This window comes from Cololabis saira, chromosome 13 (genome assembly GCF_033807715.1).
Source record: "Cololabis saira isolate AMF1-May2022 chromosome 13, fColSai1.1, whole genome shotgun sequence".
NCBI classification, from domain to species: domain Eukaryota; kingdom Metazoa; phylum Chordata; class Actinopteri; order Beloniformes; family Belonidae; genus Cololabis; species Cololabis saira.
Window position 1 is genome coordinate 19,357,654 of NC_084599.1, and position 24,169 is coordinate 19,381,822.

The following is a 24,169-nucleotide window of genomic DNA, read 5'->3' on the forward strand; positions in this document are numbered from 1 at the left end:
AAAAATGTGAATGTGAAATGTTTTAGGATTAGCGGACGCTGTGATGGGAGAGTTTGACTATGAGTTTTGGAGATGGTAACGTTGGCGTGACCTGAACTGATCATCAAGACCTATTAATCTTATTTTTTCCAGGACATTGTAAGAAATCAGCTTCATATGCGTCATGTTCCTGCTCCTCTTTGGATAAGCGCTTGCTAAAGATTAATATGATGTAAATGTAGGAGAAAAACTTGATAAAACAATCCTGTCCCTGTCAAGATATGAGCAATTTGTTGATTAACGACATTAAATGTATTTTGATTCACAATATAACCTAAAATTGGGAAATTATTGTTTTTTTCCTCCAAATTGATATGCATCCATGTTAAATATTTCTTTTCAAAAAGTCTGTATTTCTCATATAAAACATGATACAAGTTAAAGTCAGAAACAGTCACAGTAGGTTTTATAGAGAAAAAGGATCCCTCTCTTCACCCGCTTTGCTTTTGCCCAGCGCTCTGGTCTTTGGACGAAACATTTTTTCACATTGAACAGCTCAAGGTCATTGAAATTTCTAAAACCAACAACAAAAAGTAGCACAATTCCTGCCTGTAAATCTCTGGCACTCTCTCTCCACGCTGCGCTGCTCACCGGTGGTCATTCACAGAGAGGAACAAGCGGCATGCTTTTTCACTCCTGTTCAAGTGATACTTTATTATTTTCTATGTTTTCTGGGGCGGTAGGAAAGCCAGGATGACTGACACAGCGGTAGCGGTGCCAAGTCAAACAGCAGAATTTATTTGTGGACAAGTGTAGGGGAGACCTAAACCTTTTATCCACTGGAGACTCTTATTAGAAGGAGAGATAGTTCACCAAAGGGGAGTATATAAGAGTGTACTGTATATATGAGTACCTATGGGAGAAGTTAAACATGAGAAGTGTAGGTGGGAGCAGGCGTAGTGAAAGTGTAGTGAGCTTTAGTCAGAAGAAGGGAGATTAGACAAAAAACAAGAAAGAGGTGAAAGTTTAGTGTTTTTATTTTTTGTTATATGAAACTACGAGAGGGAGATCTCCAATCTTTAGATACACACCCCCTGCCTTAGAGAGGAAATAAGACGGGAACGACGGAGGGGAGAGAAAGGGAGGCTTTCTGGGGAAGCCAGAAGCAGCAGGCCTCTGCCACTTGGATTGTCCCTTTGGTAATCCCTGGATTTCCTGGGCTAAGACAGGAGGTATAGACCAGGCCCAGCGAAAGACTTATTGAGGCAGAGAGAGAAAATAGAAAAGAAGTGGGAAGAGAAAGAGAGGCAGAGACAAAAGAGAACAGTTTTCCAAACAGTGGTGTTGTGATTTTGGCATTATGTGGTTCATATGCAGGTATTGCTCCAAGAGGGTTGTGGTGTGTAATTGTTAGCATGTGTGCTTACGGGTGGTTGTGTATGTGGTTTTGAGTGTGCGTACATGCATGTGTGTGTTGTGTGTGTGCTCGGTATTAACAGGGATAAAGATTTGGAAGAGAGCAATGCTCTGCCTTGCTGTAGCTCCTGCCATATGTGATGAGTTGAAAGTACTGCTTACCTTCAAATAAGCAAACGCAGAAGGCGCCAAAGAGTTGTAAAACTATTTTGGCAATGCTGGAGGTCATATTTCAGACATTTTTACGGCTGAGTGTTGCCTTTAAAGCCCTTGACAGGTTACATGATTCCATCTGAATGATAAAAACAAGACATAAGGTCTCGTGGACTTCTGGATAGACAACCGTAAAGATATCATGCAAGACTATTCGGACATCTTTGAAGTGCTCTTGTGTGACACGTTTTATCGAGCTGATGTATTCAAGGTGCTTCTCAGAGTTGTGGCAGCAGCGGGGTTATTAAATAGCTTATCTTCTGGTGAGCACACATTTGAGCATGAAATCATATGCAGATAGTGTAGGTTAAAAGGAAAATGGATGTGAGGGGTTGTTTTTGTATGACTGCCTTTTAAGGGGTCTCTAGTTTTGCCAAGAAGAGAAAAAGCACATTCACACACATCGTGATCCACCCCTTTTGGGGCTGCTCTGTGGGGGAACAGGGATGAGATATCGCACCTCTCCTATTCTTGGGTTGCCCAGGATGTTATTTCAACTCCCTACCTTCTTCCCTTCAGTCACCCCAGGGTGCGTGAACCCAATCCCTCGAATAGTCCGCATAGCTGAGGCCCACAGGGGACGCCAGCTTTGACCCAGAGGAGCCCAGCAGTGTGTGTCCTGGATCAGGGGACTAGCTCCTCTTTTTTTTGGGCAATGAAACACAAGCAGCTTTCAGGGAAACTGTAGATGTTGAGGGGAACACAGCATTCTGGGACTGTTTGGACTGGTCTTTTTTATCAGGGGCTGATTAAATTACCAGGGATAAAGACGTGGAGAAAGTGCAGAGTTCCCACTCTATTTGGCCTGTCTGAAATGTAAAGGGTACCATAAACATTTGAAATATCACCGCATAACTCATAAATGTATTAATATGATAGCCAACCTGTTTTTACCATTTGATTAAAAGTACAACAGTGAAACAGGGCCAGAGAAATACTATCTAGCATCATGAAAGCCTTCATGAGGATTTAATTCAGCCTCAATACTGTGAATGCAAATTTGAACCAGACGAGCAGTTGTAATGAAACTAAGAAAATGCGCACAATCTACTTATTTATTTAGAAACAAAGTAATTGTGTGAGAACAATGACGGAAGATAATAAAGAAAAAGGAAAACTTTTCTAACACTGGCCTCCTATTCAAAGCTGGCAACCTTTTAATTGTCTTAAATACACCTGAATACAGGCAGCACTGTGGCTTAGTGGTCAGCACTGTTGCCTCACACCAGAAAGGTTCCTCGTTCAACTCCTGGGAACATATTCTCCTCGTGTTTGCCTGGATTTTCTCTTGGTATTCAGGATCTCTTCCACAGTCCAAAAACGTATATTTTAGGTTGACTGACGATTCTAGATTGCCTGTGTGAGGTGTTTGTTTGTCTATATATATGGCGCTGTGACAGACTATGTCCAGCGTGTACCCCTGCCTTTTCACCTGCAATGAGTTGGCCAGCTTCAGCCCACAGCTCAAAGCTGGCTTCCCCTGCGGGCCCCGTGATCTGTAAATAGGATTAAGCACATATAGAAAATGTATGGATGGACTTCTGAATACCGGATCAGACCCAGCTCACACACGTAGTTCCCATTCACATAGCCATTCCTCTGTAGGAGAAGCAAACACTTTATACGTCATGGTTGTACATTCATGTCTCTGTTTTTGTTCCTCTCTTTTTCCTTTATTCTTCTACAGTATTCTTTTCCATTTAGTAGAAGTAGTAGTACCTCATAGTGATGGGCGGTATGGACTAAAAAATGTATCACGATAATTTCTGGCATTTATCCCGATAACGATAAAAATGAGGATAAAAAAAATACCAATTCAACTCCAACTTTTCAACTATAAATCTATCTCGCTCTCAGATCCGCCATGTTTGTTACACAAAAACGTCATCAACGGGAATTTATCCTTCTTTCTTTCTTTCTTTCTTTCTTTCTTTCTTTCTTTCTTTCTTTCTTTCTTTCTTTCTTTCTTTCTTTCTTTCTTTCTTTCTTTCTTTCTTTCTTTCTTTCTTTCTTTCTTTCTTTCTTTCTAGCTCATTTCTTTCTTTCTTTCTTTCTTTCTTTCTTTCTTTCTTTCTTTCTTTCTTTCTTTCTAGCTCATTTCTTTCTTTCTTTCTTTCTTTCTGGCTCATTTCTTTCTTTCTTTCTGGCTCATTTCTTTCTTTCTTTCTGGCTCATTCCTTCCTTCCTTCCTTCCTTCCTTCCTTCTTTTCTCCCTTCCTTTTCTCCCTTCCTTTTCTCCCTTCCTTCCTTCCTTCCTTCCTTCCTTCCTTCCTTCCTTCCTTCCTTCCTTCCTTCCTTCCTTCCTTCCTTCCTTCCTTCCTTCCTTCCTTCCTTCTTTTCTTCCTTCGCCCTCCCTTGACCCAAAGACAGCAAAAGGGTTAAGGTTACAGTCATTCCGTTAAACATTTAGATATAATGCATTACGATACAAAATCATACATTCTTAAATAGCATCAACCAATTCAAACAATGCGTTTAACTTATGATCACTTATCGTAACTTGAACCAATGACCATAAGTAAATCAATAACGATTTAATAATAATTAAATAAGTTTGATATGTGAGGTATTTAATAAAACCATGGTCACGTGTGTTCCTCCTGCAGCCAAGGTGTCGGACTTCGGCCTGTCCCCGCACAACAACGCCTTCCTTCCTTCCTTCCTTCCTTCCTTCCTTCCTTCCTTCCTTCCTTCCTTCCTTCCTTCCTTCCTTCCTTCCTTCCTTCCTTCCTTCCTTCCTTCCTTCCTTCCTTCCTTCCTTCCTTCTTTTCTCCCTTCCTTTTCTCCCATCCTCCCTTCCTTCCTTCCTTCCTTCCTTCCTTCCTTCCTTCCTTCCTTCCTTCCTTCCTTCCTTCCTTCCTTCCTTCCTTCCTTCCTTCCTTCCTTCCTTCCTTCCTTCACGTACGTAACGCAGAACCATAAATTCGACTTTACACAAAAACGTCATCAACGGGAATTTATCGTTTTTACCGTGAGATGACAAATTCTTACCGTGGGGAATTTTTTTGACGGTATATCGTGAACGGTAAAATATCGCCCATTCCTAGTACCTCATTCTTTTATCTCCAGTGGAAAAGCAAACAATGGAGAAGAATAAATTGAAGCAATCAGAATATAAGTTAATTGCATTTCTGAAACCTCCATACTTCTTTCAAATAAATAATTTGCTAATGTTCAGTGTGTGGCCTCCAGACTGACCAGACTCATGTTTTCCTTTTTTTCCATTGCAACCTGCAGCCTTTAAGGTTAATCCTTCCCTCTCAATCTCATATTCAGATTAACAGACGCGTCAAAACGGAATGATGCAGTCAAGAAGTTTGAGCTCTCTAGGTTCAAACACATTATCTTTGGCACCTTCTCGTGACATGCTTAGGAACACTAAAAACTTCAAACAATATTGGATTATCTAACAGCCTGATTCAAAGCACTTCAACATCAGTTGCTGTACTGTACACATGCTAATCCGTGACATTCTGTGAAACTCAAAAGATCTCTCTAATTTCTTTATTTTACGTAACCCCCACCCTGTCCAACCCCGTCTTTCTGTTTTCCTTCCAGTTCTCGTTAATGAATTTTTGGAGTGCTGCACTCTGATCTGAGGTTCCAAGACCGTCCGTGTGCCCCTACTCCTTCCAGCGTTGTTCTTATAAAGCTTTTATTTAATTACAATGGGAGTTTCTCACGCATGTTTTAGACAAGATGTGGAAAAAAGGACAGCATCAAAACCTGCAGTAGTAAATTATGTGGTGAACTGACTCAGTGTGTGTTACTTTGAAGATGCCTGGCTGCAAAAGAGTTGGTCCGTCAGAGTGAGTAGACAACTTCAGCAAGAGAACACCCACTCCGTCAGTCAACACGTGTTCAACCGCACAAACACGGATTCACATGTATCCTTATGACCATGCAATCACAAGTACACACAACACATACAAACACACATACAGTGGGAATGTTTGCACGGTTTCTCTCTTCTCCTACTCTGCCTCCTATGCAGTGACTGACGTACTCTTTCATTCAGGCCAACACAAACTTGGGTGCCATGGTTACAGCTGAAGAGATGTTCTTTACCCAGGAGACAGACAATATTGAAATAACAACTCCCTTAACGACACATCCAACCATGCATTCATCCTGATTTCTGTAGTGTCTGGGTTAAGAGGAACTACTGAAGCTGGTTACAAAGACACTGGTGGCAGGTGTGTGTTGCTATGCCAGTTCTTGACCCTGAGGCTGCCCAGGCAGGGCCTGCCGGCAGTGTTTCTCTTGGAAAAACCTTGAGGTGTGGCAAGTTGGGTCAAGTACTTGGGGCTTCGGAAACTCATTTTCAAAAAATCAGTTTATATTGAAGCTAAAATGAATGGCTTTGGTGAGTTAGTCACCAGGCAGCTTTAACCTCTCTGGAACTGGCATCACACCTCATCATTACCTGAAACCTTCTGAGCGATTATGAATCCCACATCAGATTAAAGTCAAAACTAAAATAGTGACATTACAAAGCCAGTTCCTGTATTTGAGAAGTTGGATGCAAAGATATAAGCTGAGAAAAGCACCAAAGCGAATATTTATTTTGGACTGCAGTGATTGCAGGTTTGATTGAGACCCAGTCTGAGACTATTTGCCTCTGGCAGGATGAAAGCATAGCTGGGAAAAAAAAGCTTGATGAAGTATGTCAGAAATAATAAATAAGATCAGACTTAGTTCTCTGCCGTACAGAAGGGAGACGGCGTAGAGGTCTGGTCCTGGCAGAGATAGGGGGAGGATGGCGTCTTTCCAAGGTGAAAGAGGAGAAAGCGGAGAGGAAGAGAAGTAAGGAAGGAAAGGGGGATAATGAGAGAGTTATATATGATGTTGGTTCATCAGTTGTCTCTTTAGATTATGAAAAAAGCAGACTAAAGCTAAAAGAAACCCAAAAGACTGGTGAGCAAACACACCGAGCTCAGATGGTGGGAGAAGGAGAGTCACAAGGTTGAGCTTAGAGCTTGGTTGTGATTATCCCACCGTAAAGGTTACATGGAGTTTAAACATTAAATATGCACAAAACGGGCATTTATGATTGCGAAAAAATGATTGCATGAATTACAACCCAGACTTTTGACATTGGGTTCAATCAGTTGTGCAGCTGTATAGGTCTTAAGCTGCCCCACAAATCATCCGAGTCTGCATGCTGACATTCCTCCGGCAGTATTTTCCAAAGTTGGGTTTTGTGGTAATTAGGATCATAGACGTGGATCAGTCTGGTGTTGTTTGAGGCTATGATGAGCTGAGTCCTGTGTTTTTATCAAGTGAGCTGAGACTGTCTTACTCGGTGCAATGTAGGATTGTGAAAATCTTCTCCAGCACAATACAGAATTAAAAAAAAAAAAAAAAGAAATAGTCAATCCACAGCAACTTTGGTGTCTCTAAGAGACTTTTAGGGTGATTGTCAGTTTGGTCTTGGTTGCCAGGCCAGTCAGAGGTGGCGTGGGATTGTAGGGGGATGTGAGTGGGGAAGTTAACCCCTGGTGTTTAAACCAGCTGCAATTTTTTTTCTTTTTTTTTTTTGGCTCGCTGACGGCTGCACGCAATAAATTCTCTCTAAAAACAGGTTTACTTTTGATTTTAATGGGTGCTGTAAATTTTTTGGCACCCTGGGCCAAGCGTGAGGGAAAGAAGGATTATTTTTAAAAGGTTTCTCTCTTCCTTCAACTTTCCTTTTATTCCCCCATTTTCTCATTCCTTCAGGAAAATCTCAGTGGAGTCTAGCTATGTCTTTTGTGGTCTTCTTTTACCTGTAGTTGGCTTTCATGGAAAGTGTATGAAAACACTACAATAGAAGTTAAAATGCTGCAAATAAAACAATATTTCTCTGAGTCTGAGCACACGCCTGGGCTTCATTATAGACTAAGGTAATGCAATGTTTTTAAAGAGGGACATATAGAGCGCAATTGCAGTTTTTCACCCCTTTACTGAAATCTTCTTGAGTACAAGGCAGAAAAACTGAGTCTGTGGATGCACAAAGTAAGAACACCTTTCTTGCATTTCCTCCTCTCTCTCCTTCAGGTGCTGTTTGCTTTGAACCAGACGCTGCTGCAACATGAGGGTGTTCGAGCAGGCAGCCTGCAAGGCTCCTACACCACAGAAGATCTCATTACTCATTACAACTGCGGGGATCTCAGCTCCATCATCTTCAACCATGACACCTCACAGGTTGGTCACCTCTACGTGTAACATAACATCAAATATCTCACTTTTCCGTGAGCCAAGTGAGTTAACTTGATCAGTATCATGTCAGCCTTGAAGAGCAACTGAAGTCAATTAAAAACCACTGGCTTTTAAGAGATTAACTTCAGAAAACATACAGAACATAAAATAAGCCACCTGCCCAACATAATACTAAGAAGCAGATGCCAAACCTTACTTTGCCAAGACACACTAAATGAAATATTATCTCTCATATTTTCCCACTTATAAGCCTCTATTTGATCCAGCAATGATGTTCTCTGTTTGTAAGGCCCAGACTAAAATATGTCAGATATTAAATTACTTTCATGTGAGGATCACACAGGTCATTACCTGGGCCCACATGGGGTGTACGAAATGTTTTGCATATGGCAAATAAAAAATATTGTGCAGAAAAAAGTCTGTAATTTGTGAATCCTTGTAATGCTGCGTAAAATATGATTTTCTGGTTGAATAAAATATTCAGACCAAATACCAACTACTTACAGCTTAGGTCTAAAGGCATCTGCACATGTGTTAAGAAAACCAAATTTGTCAAGACCGTGGATTTGAGTTGGCATAGCTCTCAACCCACTTTTCTGCCTCTACATAATCATTACCTCCAACTTTTAGACCTCTACAAATCTGCACTTTGCCATATTAATTCTTTTCAGTCTTGCATTACTTGATAGCGTGACACTTTAATAGCTCTGGACTCAAATGGAAACATACCATCTCACCTTCTCTTACATACAGTACTCCCTGCTCCTTTACAGATGGCCTCTTTGACTACATTTCCCTCCAGCTGTCAAAACCCCATTAAGCATGAGCTCATATGCATAAATGGTAAACTGCACAAGCAGTAGCTGCCTCTACCCTCGAATGCAGATTTACTCAAAAGCTCTCATCATAACTCAATTATGCTGCATGTCAACCTCTCGCACTGATCCTTAAGTCCCTTTAAAGCCAACACACCATGTAACCTCAACTCACCGCTTGACTGCAGACATTCCACATCATTTTCACTTGAGGCACACCGACTTTAAGAAAGTATGTACACAAGGCTCTCTTCTTAAGCCAAAACAAGACACACATCCTTTTTTTAGTCCCCTCCCTCATCTTTTTCTCTTTTTCACTCATTGTGTGGTTCAGTTCCCCACTTACTCCCTGTTAACTATAGTTTTACCTGCAGCTGTCTCCTTCTTTAAATTATACCAGTTTTCCTTTCCCTTTGAGCCATAGCAGGATGTTTTAACATTCCCATGCACCCAGGACAGCAACACCTGACCAGCCATGCATAGCAGGCTGCATGCTGAGAAAGTGAGGGAAGAGTGGTATCAGCATTGACTTGGGAAGGACATGTCCTGCCATCACCACATTTCCTTATGTTGGAGTAGAGAGAGGCCAAAGGACTTTCCTGCAGCTTTATACTATCACATCAGCAATGTCTGCTTTAGTTTATTTATGAATCAGTGGCTTTTGATAGTCTGGAACAAGGTCACTCACTCTGGGAAAATACATAGAAAGAAAAGAAGAAAGTACAACCTTTTTCAATTATAAATTTTTATGTTAGGCATACTAAAAGTTTGTCTGGACCTTACAAGGTCTAAAAATCAAGGCACCGATGAACAACAACATCCTGTATCCTTATTCAACGTGTTGGAGTCGGGTACTAATTATCCCACCCCAAGATCAGACTGCTCATTTCTAGGAATGTAAAAAAGTTTTTTTTACTTAAAATAAGATAATTTTGAAAAGATTTATGGATTGTTAGGCTTATTTCGAGAGGAAATATTTTTGCAGTCTGTAATGCTCTGAGACACCGAGAAAACCCTAAGTTACAAGCCGGAAACAACAAACAGCCCTCAATTTCAGATGTTAAATGCTTAGTTAGAAATTACTGAAGGGATTGCCAAGAAAAGGCCTTGTCTCTAAAAAGGACATAGCAGAAAAGATCATCTGTTGCATCTGAACAAATCACCAAAAACCAAAACAAACCATATAAACATACGAGCACATCATTCTAACTGTCTAACTGTCACAAATCATCACCGTTCCACCAGCTTGCTTGTTTTGCAACATCACACATAAAATGATTTCTTCAAGTTATTTTTTGCAACAAAAAGTTTGATAAAAGTTATTGAACGTACAGTATGTATACCTCATGTATTAGGATATTATAATCATTCAATCAATCAATATCATCCCTTCTGCAAAAAAAACATAATGTGCTGTAGAATCAAATTGTTCTTGGAAAATACAGTGCAGAACAGTGCATTCAACCCCTCTTTCATTTTATATATATATATATATATATATATATATATATATATATATATATATATATATATATATATATATATATATATATATATATATATATATATATATATATATATATCTTGTATAAGTGTGAACTGAAACCATTCAACCTTTATATGAAACAGTCTGTGGGAAGAGCAGCTTGGGACTGAGAGGAAGTGTGTTGGATTCAGACTTTGGATACATGCTGAAGAGAACCTTGTTCCAATGTGGTACAATAAATCCTCCCATGTCTTCAGAAACCACACGCAGAGATATTCACACTCATTTATGCTCCATTAACCGCTGTTCTGCTGTTGTGTCAACTTGTAGCTCTTGTTTCTTTCTGTCACACTCTAATAGAAATCCGGATTAACACATCTGCGTATTTTAAACACAAAACGCCCAAATCTGTCTGTATCCAGCTCTCCAGTATTTGTATTTCTGAAGACTGGACTGCCTCAGGAAAACTCCCTGTCTTGTTCACACCGGCTGTTAATACGCGTCTGTGGTGATCCGATCTTAAGAATGAAGTGTGACTATAAACACTGTATGAACTGAAGATGCTCTGACACACACTTTCTCCACCAGTTTAAACCGCAATGCATTTTGACATGCTTCAGGTTAGGTTTTGTAATTATTATTATTAACTATGAACTGTTAGCCAAATGGAATAGTAAAAACAAAGTGGGGGCCTGTGTAGTAGAGATGGAGGGTTGAGTCTGTGACTTGAACTCATGACCGTAGACAAAAAAAGCAACAACCAGATACAGCTGTGCTTATACAGAAACTACACATGAAGCAAATAATCAACTGCCAAAACCATGTCTGTGGTTGCAGAATTGAAGATCCTGGATTAATCATATTTAAATGTATCTGACAACTGGGAGATTATCTTCATAGGTCAGTAATTGAAAGTTAAACATTTACCAATAGCATGTGTGGACTGTTAGCAAACATAGAGTTGGGTGTTCATGGAAATGCAGCACTAAAATCAAACAAACAAAACAAAGCAAAAAAACAAAAAAGACACAATTAAAATTTTTCTGAGAATAATTAACATGAATTACTATCTTTTTATTTTCAATGCGTTAGGCATTATCTTGATTTTTGCTGCAGATGACATCCACGAACGGTTGCATATCTGGAAGCAGTAAGTCTAAATTGGCACAGCAGTCAATTCCCGGGGTCCCCAGAGCAAAACAAGTCCCTGGCTCTGCTGCTGGACGGTGCTTGTTTGCTTAGTCAGGTGGCCCAATTAAAAGTCTCTCCAGGATTTCATGATTCATGATATAAAGGCAACAGCTCTGTAGTTGTAAAGGACAAATGGATGGGATTTCAATTCAGGATGTTTTCCACAGCACTGGAGCCGTCTCCTGGATCAGGAAGAAGTTGAAAAGGTGCTGCAGAATCAAACATAGTTGGTCCTCACAGGCCTTCAGGACCACGCTGCTGATGCTAGAGACAGAAAAGTTGGAGGCGTGAAAGGGGGTGGGGGTGGGGGATGAGAGAGAACAATGGAGCAGCACCAAGATCCTGAGGTGGAAGATGAGACAGCTGAGGTCCTGTATGACAGGGAAGCTGTGGGTCAACGGAGGATGGAGGTGTAAGTCTAGGTCTGGGTGCAAGAGAGGAGGATGCTGAGCTTGGTTCTCAACTGTTCCATCTGTTGGCCCTGTCCAGACGTCCATTTATCTGCTCCTCCTTCTGCTTGAAACCTGTGACCTTCTTCATGACCACACATCTCTTATGTTATCCTGCTACAGTTGCTCTCCAGCTTTTTCCTGTGCACTTCCAGGATGTCTCTTTAGCTTGATTTTACTCCTCAATAATTCCCTGTTTCCACCTTTGAAGGCCTTTTTTCCCCTTTATTGTAAAATAACAAGACAGATAGCCTTTGTTTTTCTTCTCGAGAAGCTTTCCGGTCACTGGTGATCCAGACTTTGTTATTAGGGAAGCACCTCACTGTTTTGCTAGGTGACATTATGTCCACACAAAAGTTTAAATAGTCAGTTATGGTTCCATAGTTATGGTATTCTTGTTGTACCCATGTGGCTCATACTCTTTCCCTCATCACCTAATTATTATTTATTTGATCCCTGAAGGAAGATAAGCATAATTGTGAGTGATTATTTAAAGAGTTTTACTTTATAATTCATGGAGGGGAACAAAAGATTTCTATGAAATTTGTAATTTGTATAAATAATCTACAATATCTAGCTTTAGATGTCATAGATTTGCTAACTGTCTGACATATGATGACATATGAGACTTAACACAAACTTTAAACATGAAAACCTTAAAAAAAATGTATTTAGAACTGACATTCATTGGGCGCCCAATAAAGTACCAGTAATACAGTCTTACATTTCTTAGAATGCAAATCTACATGTTACAAGTGTTTCCTCTGCACAGTCAGACTTCAACCCATCGTCCAAAAACACGCATGTTGGGTTGATTTTAAATTGATCTTTGAACGTGAGTGAGTGTCACCCATTCTCACCCTTTGAAGATCTGTGCAATCAGAAAAACTATGTTTACAAGCTAAACAATAATTAATTGTGGATATAACAAAGATTGAATGTTGCACAAACCCCAATGTGCATGTTTAATTGTGTTTTCCCCGCATGGATTTCTCAGATTTTAATGCCAAACCCCTGTTTTTTCACTGATCAGCCCTCCTCCACTTATTCTAGCAGATTAACAACCTGTTGAATCCACTGATTGAGCCAAAAGTGGTACAGAGTCGGTGTGGTCTGTTTCTGCCTGACTCATAATAAATCACACAGTAATTAAACACTTTTTTTTTTTTTTCACAGTAGATGTAGTGTACTGGGGAACAACACATGTTGAGAATATACATTTTTCAGTCTTTCCTGCACACCCTCAAGCAAAATCCTGCACACAATACTTAACTTATGAATGTTTTATTTTCTACAGAACAATCTGTACCAAACTATCACATCAAAAAGGCCTTTGACCCAGGAGTCAAAAAAGCAGTGTTGAATGATTCATCAACTTTTAAGTCTGCTGCTGTCAATGTGAATGTTTTTAAAACTCTTCTTTACTGACAGCCTGTCTCTTTCTTTCAGCTGCCTCACTTCATCAACAGCTCTCTGCCCTCACATGACCGCATGACAGCCCAGCAGATTGACAGCTACTTTCGCCAGGAGCTCATCTATAAACGTAATGAGCGAATGGCGCAACGTGTGTCTGCCCTGCTGCAGGGAAAACCCAAACAGACTTACTTTTTTGCCTTTGGAGCAGGTAAGGCCATCCCCGGCATTACATCTGGAATCTAATGAGGTACAGTTTCATGTTTATTGCCGGTGGACATTGGGAGGTGCCATGTTCACAGGGCTCCCCTTTGACCTGCTGGTTGTGGGATGCTTCTCTGTGTTGCAGGGAAATCTGTCATGGCAGCAACTAAAGCCTGATTCTCTTCTTTTCATTAAATCAAGTCTTTCCAATTACACTGTTATTGGAGCTGAGAGTGTGTTTACATGTAATTGTGATGTGGAAGACAGACTGTAGTATGGAATAACGATTCTGTCAGTCCTAATGTCTGTTTATGGTGAACAAATTTGCTCTTATTTGCGTTTGAAAGTGAAACCGGAGAAAAAGCAGGACAATAATAGTGTACAATAGTTCCCAGATCTTTGGCGTGCGAGAGCTATGAGTGTATATGTAATAGTACGCAGACGGACACATACACAGAAATCTCAGTTACAGCCAGCTCCCACCTCAGAAATGAAGAAACCATGAGCTTGTTTCAATTAGCATTCCTGGCTAATGCTGCTAATGTTTCCTGAGTGGTGCAGTGTGTCCTGAGGGAAGTGTGTGTATAGCTATATACACACACACACCCACACACACACACACACACACACACACACACACACACACACAGTCCTTGAGCACATAAACAGGTGGTGGGTGGTTATCTCGGTATCGTTTTACTGTACAACTGTCCATCTGTGGACCAGCACCCTGACCAGTGCTTCCTACCAGTGCTGCACCAAGAAGGCAGTGACGCAAGTCACCATACATTCAATATGATACAAACACAATGGAGTTATATTGATGCCAGTATGAATAAAGTCAACAAATGGATGAATAAAGTCAACAAATCTGTAAAATGAGTTCCATTCCAAGCTGCACATTAACCTGCAGTATCTTGCAGTAAAATCTATTTTCTTTGTGGCACAATTATACCACAAATGATGAATGAATGAATAAAACATTGAATATCATTGACATAACATCCTCACCGCCCTGAACAGGAAAAGATGGATTAAAACAAAAAATGAGCTAAAGTTCTTAATGCATCCAAATCAGTCTAAATAGACACACACTCCTGATGGCAGATAGAGATTTGTTCCTCCCTCACCACTCGTCATCAGGTCTCGCCAACTTGTGCTCTAGAAAAGAAGCAGACCCTGTTTCACTACATGGGAATTGCATAGATTGTGTAGACTGTGTGTATATGGAGGTGTGAGTTAGCTTCCTTTGGGCCTGGTGGTTCCACTCTTGCACCATCCTGCACTTAAATGTGTTTCTGTGTAGTTTTAACTCGGTAACACGGTAAGTTCCCAGTACGTACTACAACTGTGATGGTGAAAGAATGTTGCAGGTTTTTAACTGGTGTTAGAGGAAATAAACGTAGATGACACTGTCCTTCTTCTCTGTGTTAATGAAACATTAAAAAAGATATAAAACCAACAGCAAACTGTCCAGAATCTTAGCATTAAAAAGACACTGATGAGTTGTAGTGGAGAAAAGTTAAATGATCTGAAAAAAGATCTGTTTCATCCTAAAGATGGTTACCAATGTAATGTTATTTGATACATGCACAGGTATGAGATATGTGACAAAAATCGGTCTATAGAGTTAGAAAATTGGAGCTTGAATTCACTTTTAAGCAAATTTTTTTTATTTGGCAAATCAGCTTTGTGTTACTTTGGTTTTTCCTGTGAGACTCATGGATACATGAGGGGTGAACATGTGCGACGGGTCACGTCCAGGCTGCAGGGTTGTGTGTGACAAGACTGACAGCTAGTGTGAAGTGATAAGAACCATGACAGTTACCCTGCTGGGTGAACAAGCTCCCACACATACAAGCGCGAAGGGACAGACTTAAACATGTGTACTGTGCCAGGGCAAGTATAAATGCATACTTTGTAACAAACACATTTTGCTCACAAACATTCAATGAAAATGTAATTCAATCAATACAGAAGGCTAAGTATATGTTTTGGCACAAAAACCTGTATGTGATTGGAGTTTGATTTACAGCAGCCGCAGTTTTTACAAATGGGGTACTGTGATCACTTTCATCAAAGGTTAGCTGCACTAATACATGTATTCTGATGGACTGTAATATAATTTGCAAGTTTCAGTGTCACTATGACAGCGTGCAAGGTATGCAAAGTAAAGATAACATTAAAATTATGGACTGCACTATTTTAACTCATGATGAAATATACTGTAATATACTGTAACAGTTTTAAAACTGCATCTTTTTTACCATAATCTTTCAATAATATACCAGCACAAATGTGCTTGGATCACACTTGAGCTACTGTATGCTTCTCAGTGAGCAGGAGACAAATGCTCCAAACTAATGAGAAAGTTGTCTTTGAAATAAACTGGACCTTAAAATTACAGATGAAAAAGAAAAGAAAGAAAAAAAACTCTCAACTAAGACACATTTGAAGGCTTCATGAATCAAAATCAATGGTCTCTCTCTCTCTCTCTCTCTCTCTCTCTCTCTCTCTCTCTCTCTCTCTCTCTCTCTCTCTCTCTCTCCCTCCCTCTTTCTCTCTGGCTCTAATCACAAATGTTCTCAGTTCAGGACCCTTACACATATCTTTATGGTCCTGTAACTGTCCATGCTGGCCCCAGTTTCCCACTGGCCGTAACAGGCCATGAAACTTTATAACCCAATGATGCCAGGATACATTATGTGACATCCCAGACTTCAAGAAATCTGTCTATCTCCATGTTCCTCTTTTCAGAACTGAGAAAAGAAATAAGAGGGGGTGTACAGGTTAAGATTATTCAATCATTTTTCCTATTAAATAGTTTAGGGAGATGAATTTCAGCCATTTGGAAGCCAAATATGGCCACAACAATAATGTGATAACAAAAAATCCAATCTTTATGGTCAAATCTGAAGGTGTATGATGTGTAAATGATGGACTATACATTCCTTCTTGAGGGTTATAAAAAAGTAATAATGATAACACAAGGTTTGAGATATTTTGCATTTTTCTCTGATGCTCCCATAATGCCTTTCTAATAGAACGCCTCCACTACTGGCTTTTGGGTTTACTGCTGAATTTATGCTATACAGTCATCTTTAAGGTTATCCGAAAGGCATTTATTTTTAAGTAGTTCTTGGTTCCAGCATGAACAAAGAAAAGAAGGAAAACAAGACTGTCAGAAAAGAGCCTGGACAACGTTCAGGTCAATGCCCTCTAGCACTACCACTGCAGCAGGGGCTTGTTTTTCTTCAAAATGTTCATTAAACTATACAATGTGTGCATAAAATGGGTCAGGGAAAATATCCATTTGTGCTCAGCTCAGCGCCTTCCTTACAAGCCTTCTTTTTCTTTTAGTGTCCACACAAACACCTTCCTAAAGCAAAAGGCTGCTAAAATATATGCTTTTGCTTTTCTTATGTCTGCCTTTTTTCCTCCGTCTTGCACATGGGACAAGGCCACACATGCTGTAACACACATTCTTTCTTTTCATCACTTTCACTAACAGGTTATGTATTTAAATAATGGAGGTAAAGTTGCTCACACAGCATATTTGATCAATTCCAGGGGGTATAGCAAAAGACTGATAAAACAGAACTAAATACTAGTTTTGCTGTCGTACCAACATTGGGTGATGTTGATTGTCACCAATGGCGCTTATTTCAGTAAGTAATTAGTCTTACAGTAACTAGTGGAATTTTTAAGCAGTGTGTCTAACTTACGGAATACCAGTAAAGCTGTGAGCAAGTGTCACGCATGTGTCTTTTTTTTAATTTTTTGGCAGCATATCAAATAACTAGATGTGAGATTCAGATCTAGATGTGTAAAAGACATAGCTTGTTGTTGATATCCATCCATCCATCAACCTCTGCATATATGAGCTCAGGTTGCAGGGGCAGTAGCCTCAGCTGGCCATATCCAGAAGCTCTTCTGGTAGAATTCTGAGGCATTTCCTGGGGGGTCGCAAGGAAAATTGGTCCTTGGAGACGGGCCAGACTAATGAAATTCTATTGAGGTCTGGTGGTCTTTTTCCTGGACTAGGAATCAGATGAGGAACTTGTCAGTAGCCGTTTATAGATTGGATCCCGCTAATCGCTGGATGATGAACATGTAGGCGTGTAATTTGTCACCTCTGGCGAGTTGAAGGGACGAAGGGCGAGTCGGGAGGCTTTTTTTCACGAAACAAAACGTCAAATAAATAATAATAATAATAATAATAATAATAATAATAATAATAATTTATTTTTTATTTTTTTATTTATTAACATACAGTGCAAACAGCGACAAAAGAAGACATCAGTTACAATATTATGTATCTAGGTGTGTGTGTGTGTGTGTGTGTGTGTGTGTGTGTGTGTGTGTGTGTGTGTGTGTGTGTGTGTGTGTGTGTGTGTGTGTGTGTGTGTGTGTGTGTGTGCGTGTAAATAAGATGATGAAAGTAGATAAATAAATTAAGAATATTAATAATTAATAATAATTATCATATAGAGTGGTGTAGCACAATATAATCTAAATATAGCATAATAATATAGTAATATCCTAATATAACATAATATTTTTTATAATATTATAACATATAACAAAATGATATCACCATACTATAATATATAACAATATAATAATACTATAGTTTAACATCCCATGAGATTTCATAACTTAATATAATAATACACTATGAAACAATATATCATGATAATGCCAGGAATAAGCGACCTATTCGCGGGGCAGCTTGACACGCTACCCTGCATCGGCCAATGTAAAAGGGGCACACGACACGCTACATCGGTGTGTTAATCGCGGGGTATTTGTCAATGTAAAAGGGGCTAGTGAGTGACCAGTGGGCGGGCCTGTCCATCCATCCATATGGATAAGCAACATGGATTCACCCTCTTGTGGGCTCACCACTTGGAGGAGGGGCCATACATGTCAGGTGTATGTGTTTTTTTATATATACATATACATATATATATTGTGTCTGAAATGTTGTGTTTTTAAAAATCCTACTTGGATTTGCAGTTCAATTTTGAACTTTGAGTACGGTCACTTTTAAATGCAACAGAACACCACCTTATCGAGCTCATTGTGTCAACAGTACTTGCCAGCTTTTCTGTGTTGATCCCTCCTCTTTCCCTTTGTCCCCTTCAACGCTTTTTGTTCTGTTCTTGCACATCGCTGTGGGTGCTGCTCTTCGGGTTACTGTCTTTCTTACATAATTGGCTCCAATCAAAGGAACTTATTTCAGAATGATGTAACATATGGCCACATGAACGCATCACAGTTTCCCTCAGGACAAAATGACACATCAACACCAGATGATAATAGTAAAGGGAAAAAGCATGCTCACCGACAAGGCATTCATACACTAGACACTTTATGCTGTTGCTATTGTAAATACATAAAAAGCTCAATTAGTTTTTTTCCATAGCTCACTCAAGAAAATTAATTCTCTCTTGCCCCCTCATCCAATCACACATAAACTAAAAACATGCACAGGCACACAGGAATAATCTGCAGAGGAGTGGAGGATCACTGTGGGGGTAGACAGTGTGTTGCTTGAGCTGTGTGGAGTGCTTCAGCAGGTTTTCATTTGCCAGTTCTCTGGCTGCCGCTGCCCATTCTTATTGAAAACATCCCATGGAATTTCCTGACGCTGCCGCGGCCTAGACACCACTTCACACACACACTTACACGAGTGTCTGTGTATATTTGCGAGACTAAGTCATATGATTCCCAGTTATTTATCACAAAGAAAAGCAGTCCCGGTCAAACGTACATGTGTAGTTTTGCTTGTTTTAAAGTCTGATCCACTTTAAATCTGTTTGAAACTTCATTTTTGTAGGTACAATGTGTTCCACTTTGCATGTCCATAATGGCCCATTGTGCTGGCAGGGTAGACCCATGTGTTTTGCAGTCACTTATGGTGTTGAAGTGATGACTGAGGGAGAGCGCCTGCCTGGCGTGCAAGTCACTTTATGCCTGCGACTGTCTTTATGGATATCAGATCTTCTCAGCCCCTTTCCTCATCTATCCGTCTCAAACCCCTCATCTGTTGGTAGAACAGCTCCATTCTTCTACCTGTCTTACCTCGTATTTCCTATCTTATGCCTATAAGGTCTGCTCTCACAACTCTTTACATCTGCTCGTCTTTTTTCTTTTATCAAACCCCCACCAAAAAAAAAAAAAAAAAAAAACCCACCGCCCTTTTACTGATTCTTAAATGTTTTCCTTTTTCTCCACACAGTTTATGTGCAATTCATGAAACGACACAGAAAATAGGTAAACAAGTCATGTGTTTCTGAGTCATGCTCTTAAAAAAACCCATGAAAAAGAGGGGTTGATGTAGATATATCGTTAGTATATTTGTAATTTTGCATTACCCTTTGAATGTAATAAGCCGTCATTGTGAATTTTGAGAAGATTTCCAAGAGGCAAAAAGAAAACACGTGTATCATTAGATGCTCAGACACCTGCATGTTTCTGCATGTTACCAGATGCCAGAAATATGAATTGGTGGGGGGCACGATGGTATGGAGATAGAACAGTCTCATAATTCGCAAATGCACACACCGTTTCACAAATGCACAGGACAAAATTCACAAATGCACAGAACAATTCACACGTGCGTAGGACAAGATATACAAATGTATTTTTGATGCACACACAAATATAACCTGATTTACAAACGTTTTTTTGTCTGTGAGCTGTGCTGCATTTGCGTGTGACTTTTGAGACTCCCCTGACGTGACTCGATCCACAAATATGTTTTTTTTTACACGGAAGGATCTGCAACCAATCAGATCAGATCAGATGTCTTCCTTTGTTTCATAAGAGCGCACCCCATGTGGGGCGTGTGATTTACTCGTAAACCAATCAGATTAAAGGGGCGGATACACCTGCTGTTTGAACTGCGTTAGCGCCGTTCGCTTAGATCTCGGTAAAGTAAACAGCGCGATCGGAGATGGTTTGTTGGGCCGTTCAACCAGAGCCGTCAGGAGCCTGGAGAGGTCTTAGTCCTGCCGATGCAGCAACTGATGATGAGAAACATCCATCCATCCATTATCTGTCCCTGCTTTATCCCTATCCCAGCTATTTTTTCTGGACAGGTCGCCAGTCCATCGCAGGGCCACATATACAGACAAACAACCAGACACACTCACACACGCAATTTAGAATCATCAATTAACCTAGTATGCATGTTTTTGGACTGTGGGAGGAAACCGGAGTACTCGGAGAAAACCCACGCAAGCACGGGGAGAACATGCAAACTCCACACAGAAAGACCCTGCTGGGCCTGGGAGTCGAACCGGGGACCTTCTTGCTGTGAGGCAACAGTGCTAACCACTAAGCCACCGTGCTGCCTATGATGAGAAATAGCGGAAATATTTATGTATTTGCTCCGTTTGGTTTGACGTGTTACATGGGATTGTCCCGCTGATTCAGCTCAGAACCAGACGGACTACAGTCCTGGGTTATACATGCCCCCTCTGGCCAACCGGGGCGCCAGATGGGGTGGGGAGGATCTGGCCGGAATAACGTGATCCTTCCACGCGCTACGTCCGGCCGGAGAAACCCCACCCTGTCTGGTGAAAAGAAGCGGCCTGCTCACTCCTCAGGTTAAGGAGGAGACCTGAGCTCAGTGCAGGGCCCTCCCGGGGTTGGCAGAGGATGGCAATGCCCAGGACTGTCACTTAGGTAGCACTGGGTGATAAAAATGGGAAAAAATCAGGGATAAAAAACATTAAAAAAAAAAAAAAAAAAAAGAATATTCGCATGTTGGTCCCAAAGAAATTACATCGCATTTAACTTCCAAAGCTGAAGACAGACACAGGCAGATAATTTAGTCGGGAGTTGTCAACTCACTGCTGCCTAAATTGTTTGTCAGCTGGTTTGGTCTGTGATGCATTAAGTTAATCAAAAAAAGCTAAATACAAAGAAGCTAAAACAGGGCACATTGCATTCTTACTCAATAAATCTAGTATTCCCCCCCTATGCGTGGATATTTTGGACAAGTTCACTAGTCTACTCAAATAGGCAATTAAGCTGTAAGTAATTTTAACCACTTTAATACACTTTAATATGCTGACTCTGACTTGGTTCCAGTATCACACTTCATGATCCAGTTAGTAAAGGTAGCTCATTTCACTGGCAAAATATCTACATTTCTAGGGAAGTATTATTCCTTTTTGTTGTTTTTTGTGTTTTTTTTTAGCTCATTTATCTTTTACTTACCCTAAGTGGGCTAAGCACACGCATTTAGGATACACAAGATCATTTCATATGAGTAAATAAAGTAAGGAAGATTAAGTTATACTCTTTTTTAACAGTAACTTGCTTCTATAAACTAAATATTGCAATGTCAATGATGATGTTAGATTAAATTTATTACAACACATGCACTGTGACACACAACAAATTTTAAAGTCAAGGGTTTCCAACACAATTACTATTAAAAGCATGTGTGGCCTACGCACACAATTGTTTATTGTTTTTGTCAGTTACTGGGAATGGTAAAATGGGAACTGATATGTATTTTTATATATAATCATCATATTGTGGGAACTGTGCTGTATTAAGATACAGATGGTTAGAAAGCTTGCCTTGGACTGGCTGCATATGTGGTTGTTTGATTTGACCGCAATGATAAGACAACGACGCCATCGGAGAAGATGCCTGGAATCACTGAGATGATATATGCTGTAACAGGCAGTTTTACAAATATGTTTCCATTCTTGCTGAATACAATATTTCATCTGCTCAACATTCATTACTGTCTGATTTTCCTCGTCATGATGCGGGATAAATTTACAGCAGGAGACAGATCTGGAGCGTAGGCAGGCCAGGCGAGCACACACACATTGTGTGTTTATGAAGCCATGCTATTGTGGTTTGTGCAGATGCTACAGAAACTTGATTTCTGGAAGCAGTGGTGGGTTGTGCTGAGTGACAATGGTTTTTCCAATATACTCCTGTGCCCATGTGGCTATATTGATCATAGCGCATGATGCTTTCTCAGGCAAATGCTGCCTGAGCACACAAAACATCACGTGCATCCAACAGTGGTTTAAGGCCTTGGCCTTTCTCACTGGTATTTCACCACTCTCAAAATCTATTTTTTATATTATAATACACCACTTAGGTTCAAAGACTCGTCGTCTTTGCAATTTTGCTTTGAAAAATCCCTCTAGCCACAGTGGATTAAGGTTAGAAATATATACTTTTTTACCCAGTTCATGAATGACCTTTGCTATGGCTCTGTCGTCTAGTAAATCTTAAGGAATGTATTGCAGTGAGTTAGCATCTTATGACAACTCTTTGGTGAATGGGGTGAATTCCAATTTGTAATTAAATCATTACAGTTCATTAGCCTGTTCTAAGATTACACACTTCATTAGCAGCTGAAAGAACTTCTTATTGTCTGCTGAATGCCAGTATACATTTCATAAATGCACGGAAACTTCAGTCTCTCCTGCTTTGATCTTTGAGCTTTTAAAATGCATTATATGCTCAAAGCAGAATCTATGTAGGTTAAGGCTCGTGTCCCGGGACTAGTGGCAGTTCTGGTATTCATTAACTGCATTCACCTGTTGTCCCAGGTGTAAATCAGTTACTGATTAAAAGGAAAGAATGAAAACCAGCTGCCCCCCCCCCGGCTTTAGAGGAACAGCTGACGTGAGACAGCTTCAGTCGGTGCACACACACACACACACACACACACACACACACACACACACACACACACACACACACACACACACACACACACACACACACACACACACACACACACACACACACACACACACACACACACACACACACACACGTCTATTTAAGATGGGTTAACTTACTTTAAACCCTCATACAGAATCATTTGGAAACCATGAGCACAAGAACACAGGCGTCGGCATTTAACAATAGAAACAAATCGGCAATCTTTATTTTCAACATGTTGACATCAATTCTGCTAGATCCTTCCTCACTGGACTTAAACTTTGTTTTATGAGTTGATGAGAGGAAAGGAGGCAGTGATGAGCTGACACCTGAACATGTTAAAGTTTTTTCCATTTCTTGTGCTTATGGGCACATTAAAGACCACAGCTCAAAAGAAACAAAACATAGAAAATGTTTGCATTTCAACTGTATTTCTATATTCCCCTTCTGCCACTTGCTCTTTTTTCCTCTCACTACATCTCTGAGCCTTCATACTTTTCCCGTCAGCTCCCTCATTTTCTTCCCTTTCGGTGCAACAGGAGAGCTTTAAAAACTGCAGCGGCAAGCTCACAGTTTAAATATTTAAACGTGGAGAATCACTTATAAGCTTCCAACAATGAACCACTGAGCCTTCCCTCCAGGTTTCTAGCGTGGCACAACATCAGGCCCACCACATGCTGCGGTTGGCCTCTGGATTTGATCCCCACAGCTCTCTTGATCTCTGTATTTGACCAGAATGTCAACCAGAACTTGGACATGAGCGGCCCCGTCAACAGTTGTCATTCATAACACCTCAGTGTGGTGCAGGGAGACCGGCTGACGTCTTGCTGCATGCAAAGGAAATGAAGTCATTATGGAGATGAGGAATGGTTCAGAGGTGTAAAGGGATGAGTGCGGGCGGCTGTTTTGAGGCTGCAGACTACCGTTATTTCTGCTTCTAAAAACCTGGAACAAGACTGAGGGGTGGAATTTACTATTGTAGATTTACGTATCAAGTGAAAGTGGCAGTGGTTCAACTATTCCTGCTGTGGGTAGTTGTTTCTCCAGATTGTCCCTGTTAATCATAAGGCTGCTGTGTGATTTATAAA

The 24,169-nt window shown here is 40.4% G+C and overlaps 1 protein-coding gene across 1 annotated transcript in view; it reads left to right on the forward strand.

Moving 5' to 3' along the window:
• trabd2b (TraB domain containing 2B) overlaps positions 1–24,169 on the forward strand; it is a 71,565-nt gene that overhangs the window by 34,365 nt on the left and 13,031 nt on the right. The window contains exons 3-4 of the mRNA XM_061737122.1: positions 7,648–7,794; positions 13,200–13,374. Coding sequence (XP_061593106.1) covers positions 7,648–7,794; positions 13,200–13,374 — 322 coding nt within the window. The remainder of the gene's footprint in view (positions 1–7,647; positions 7,795–13,199; positions 13,375–24,169) is intronic.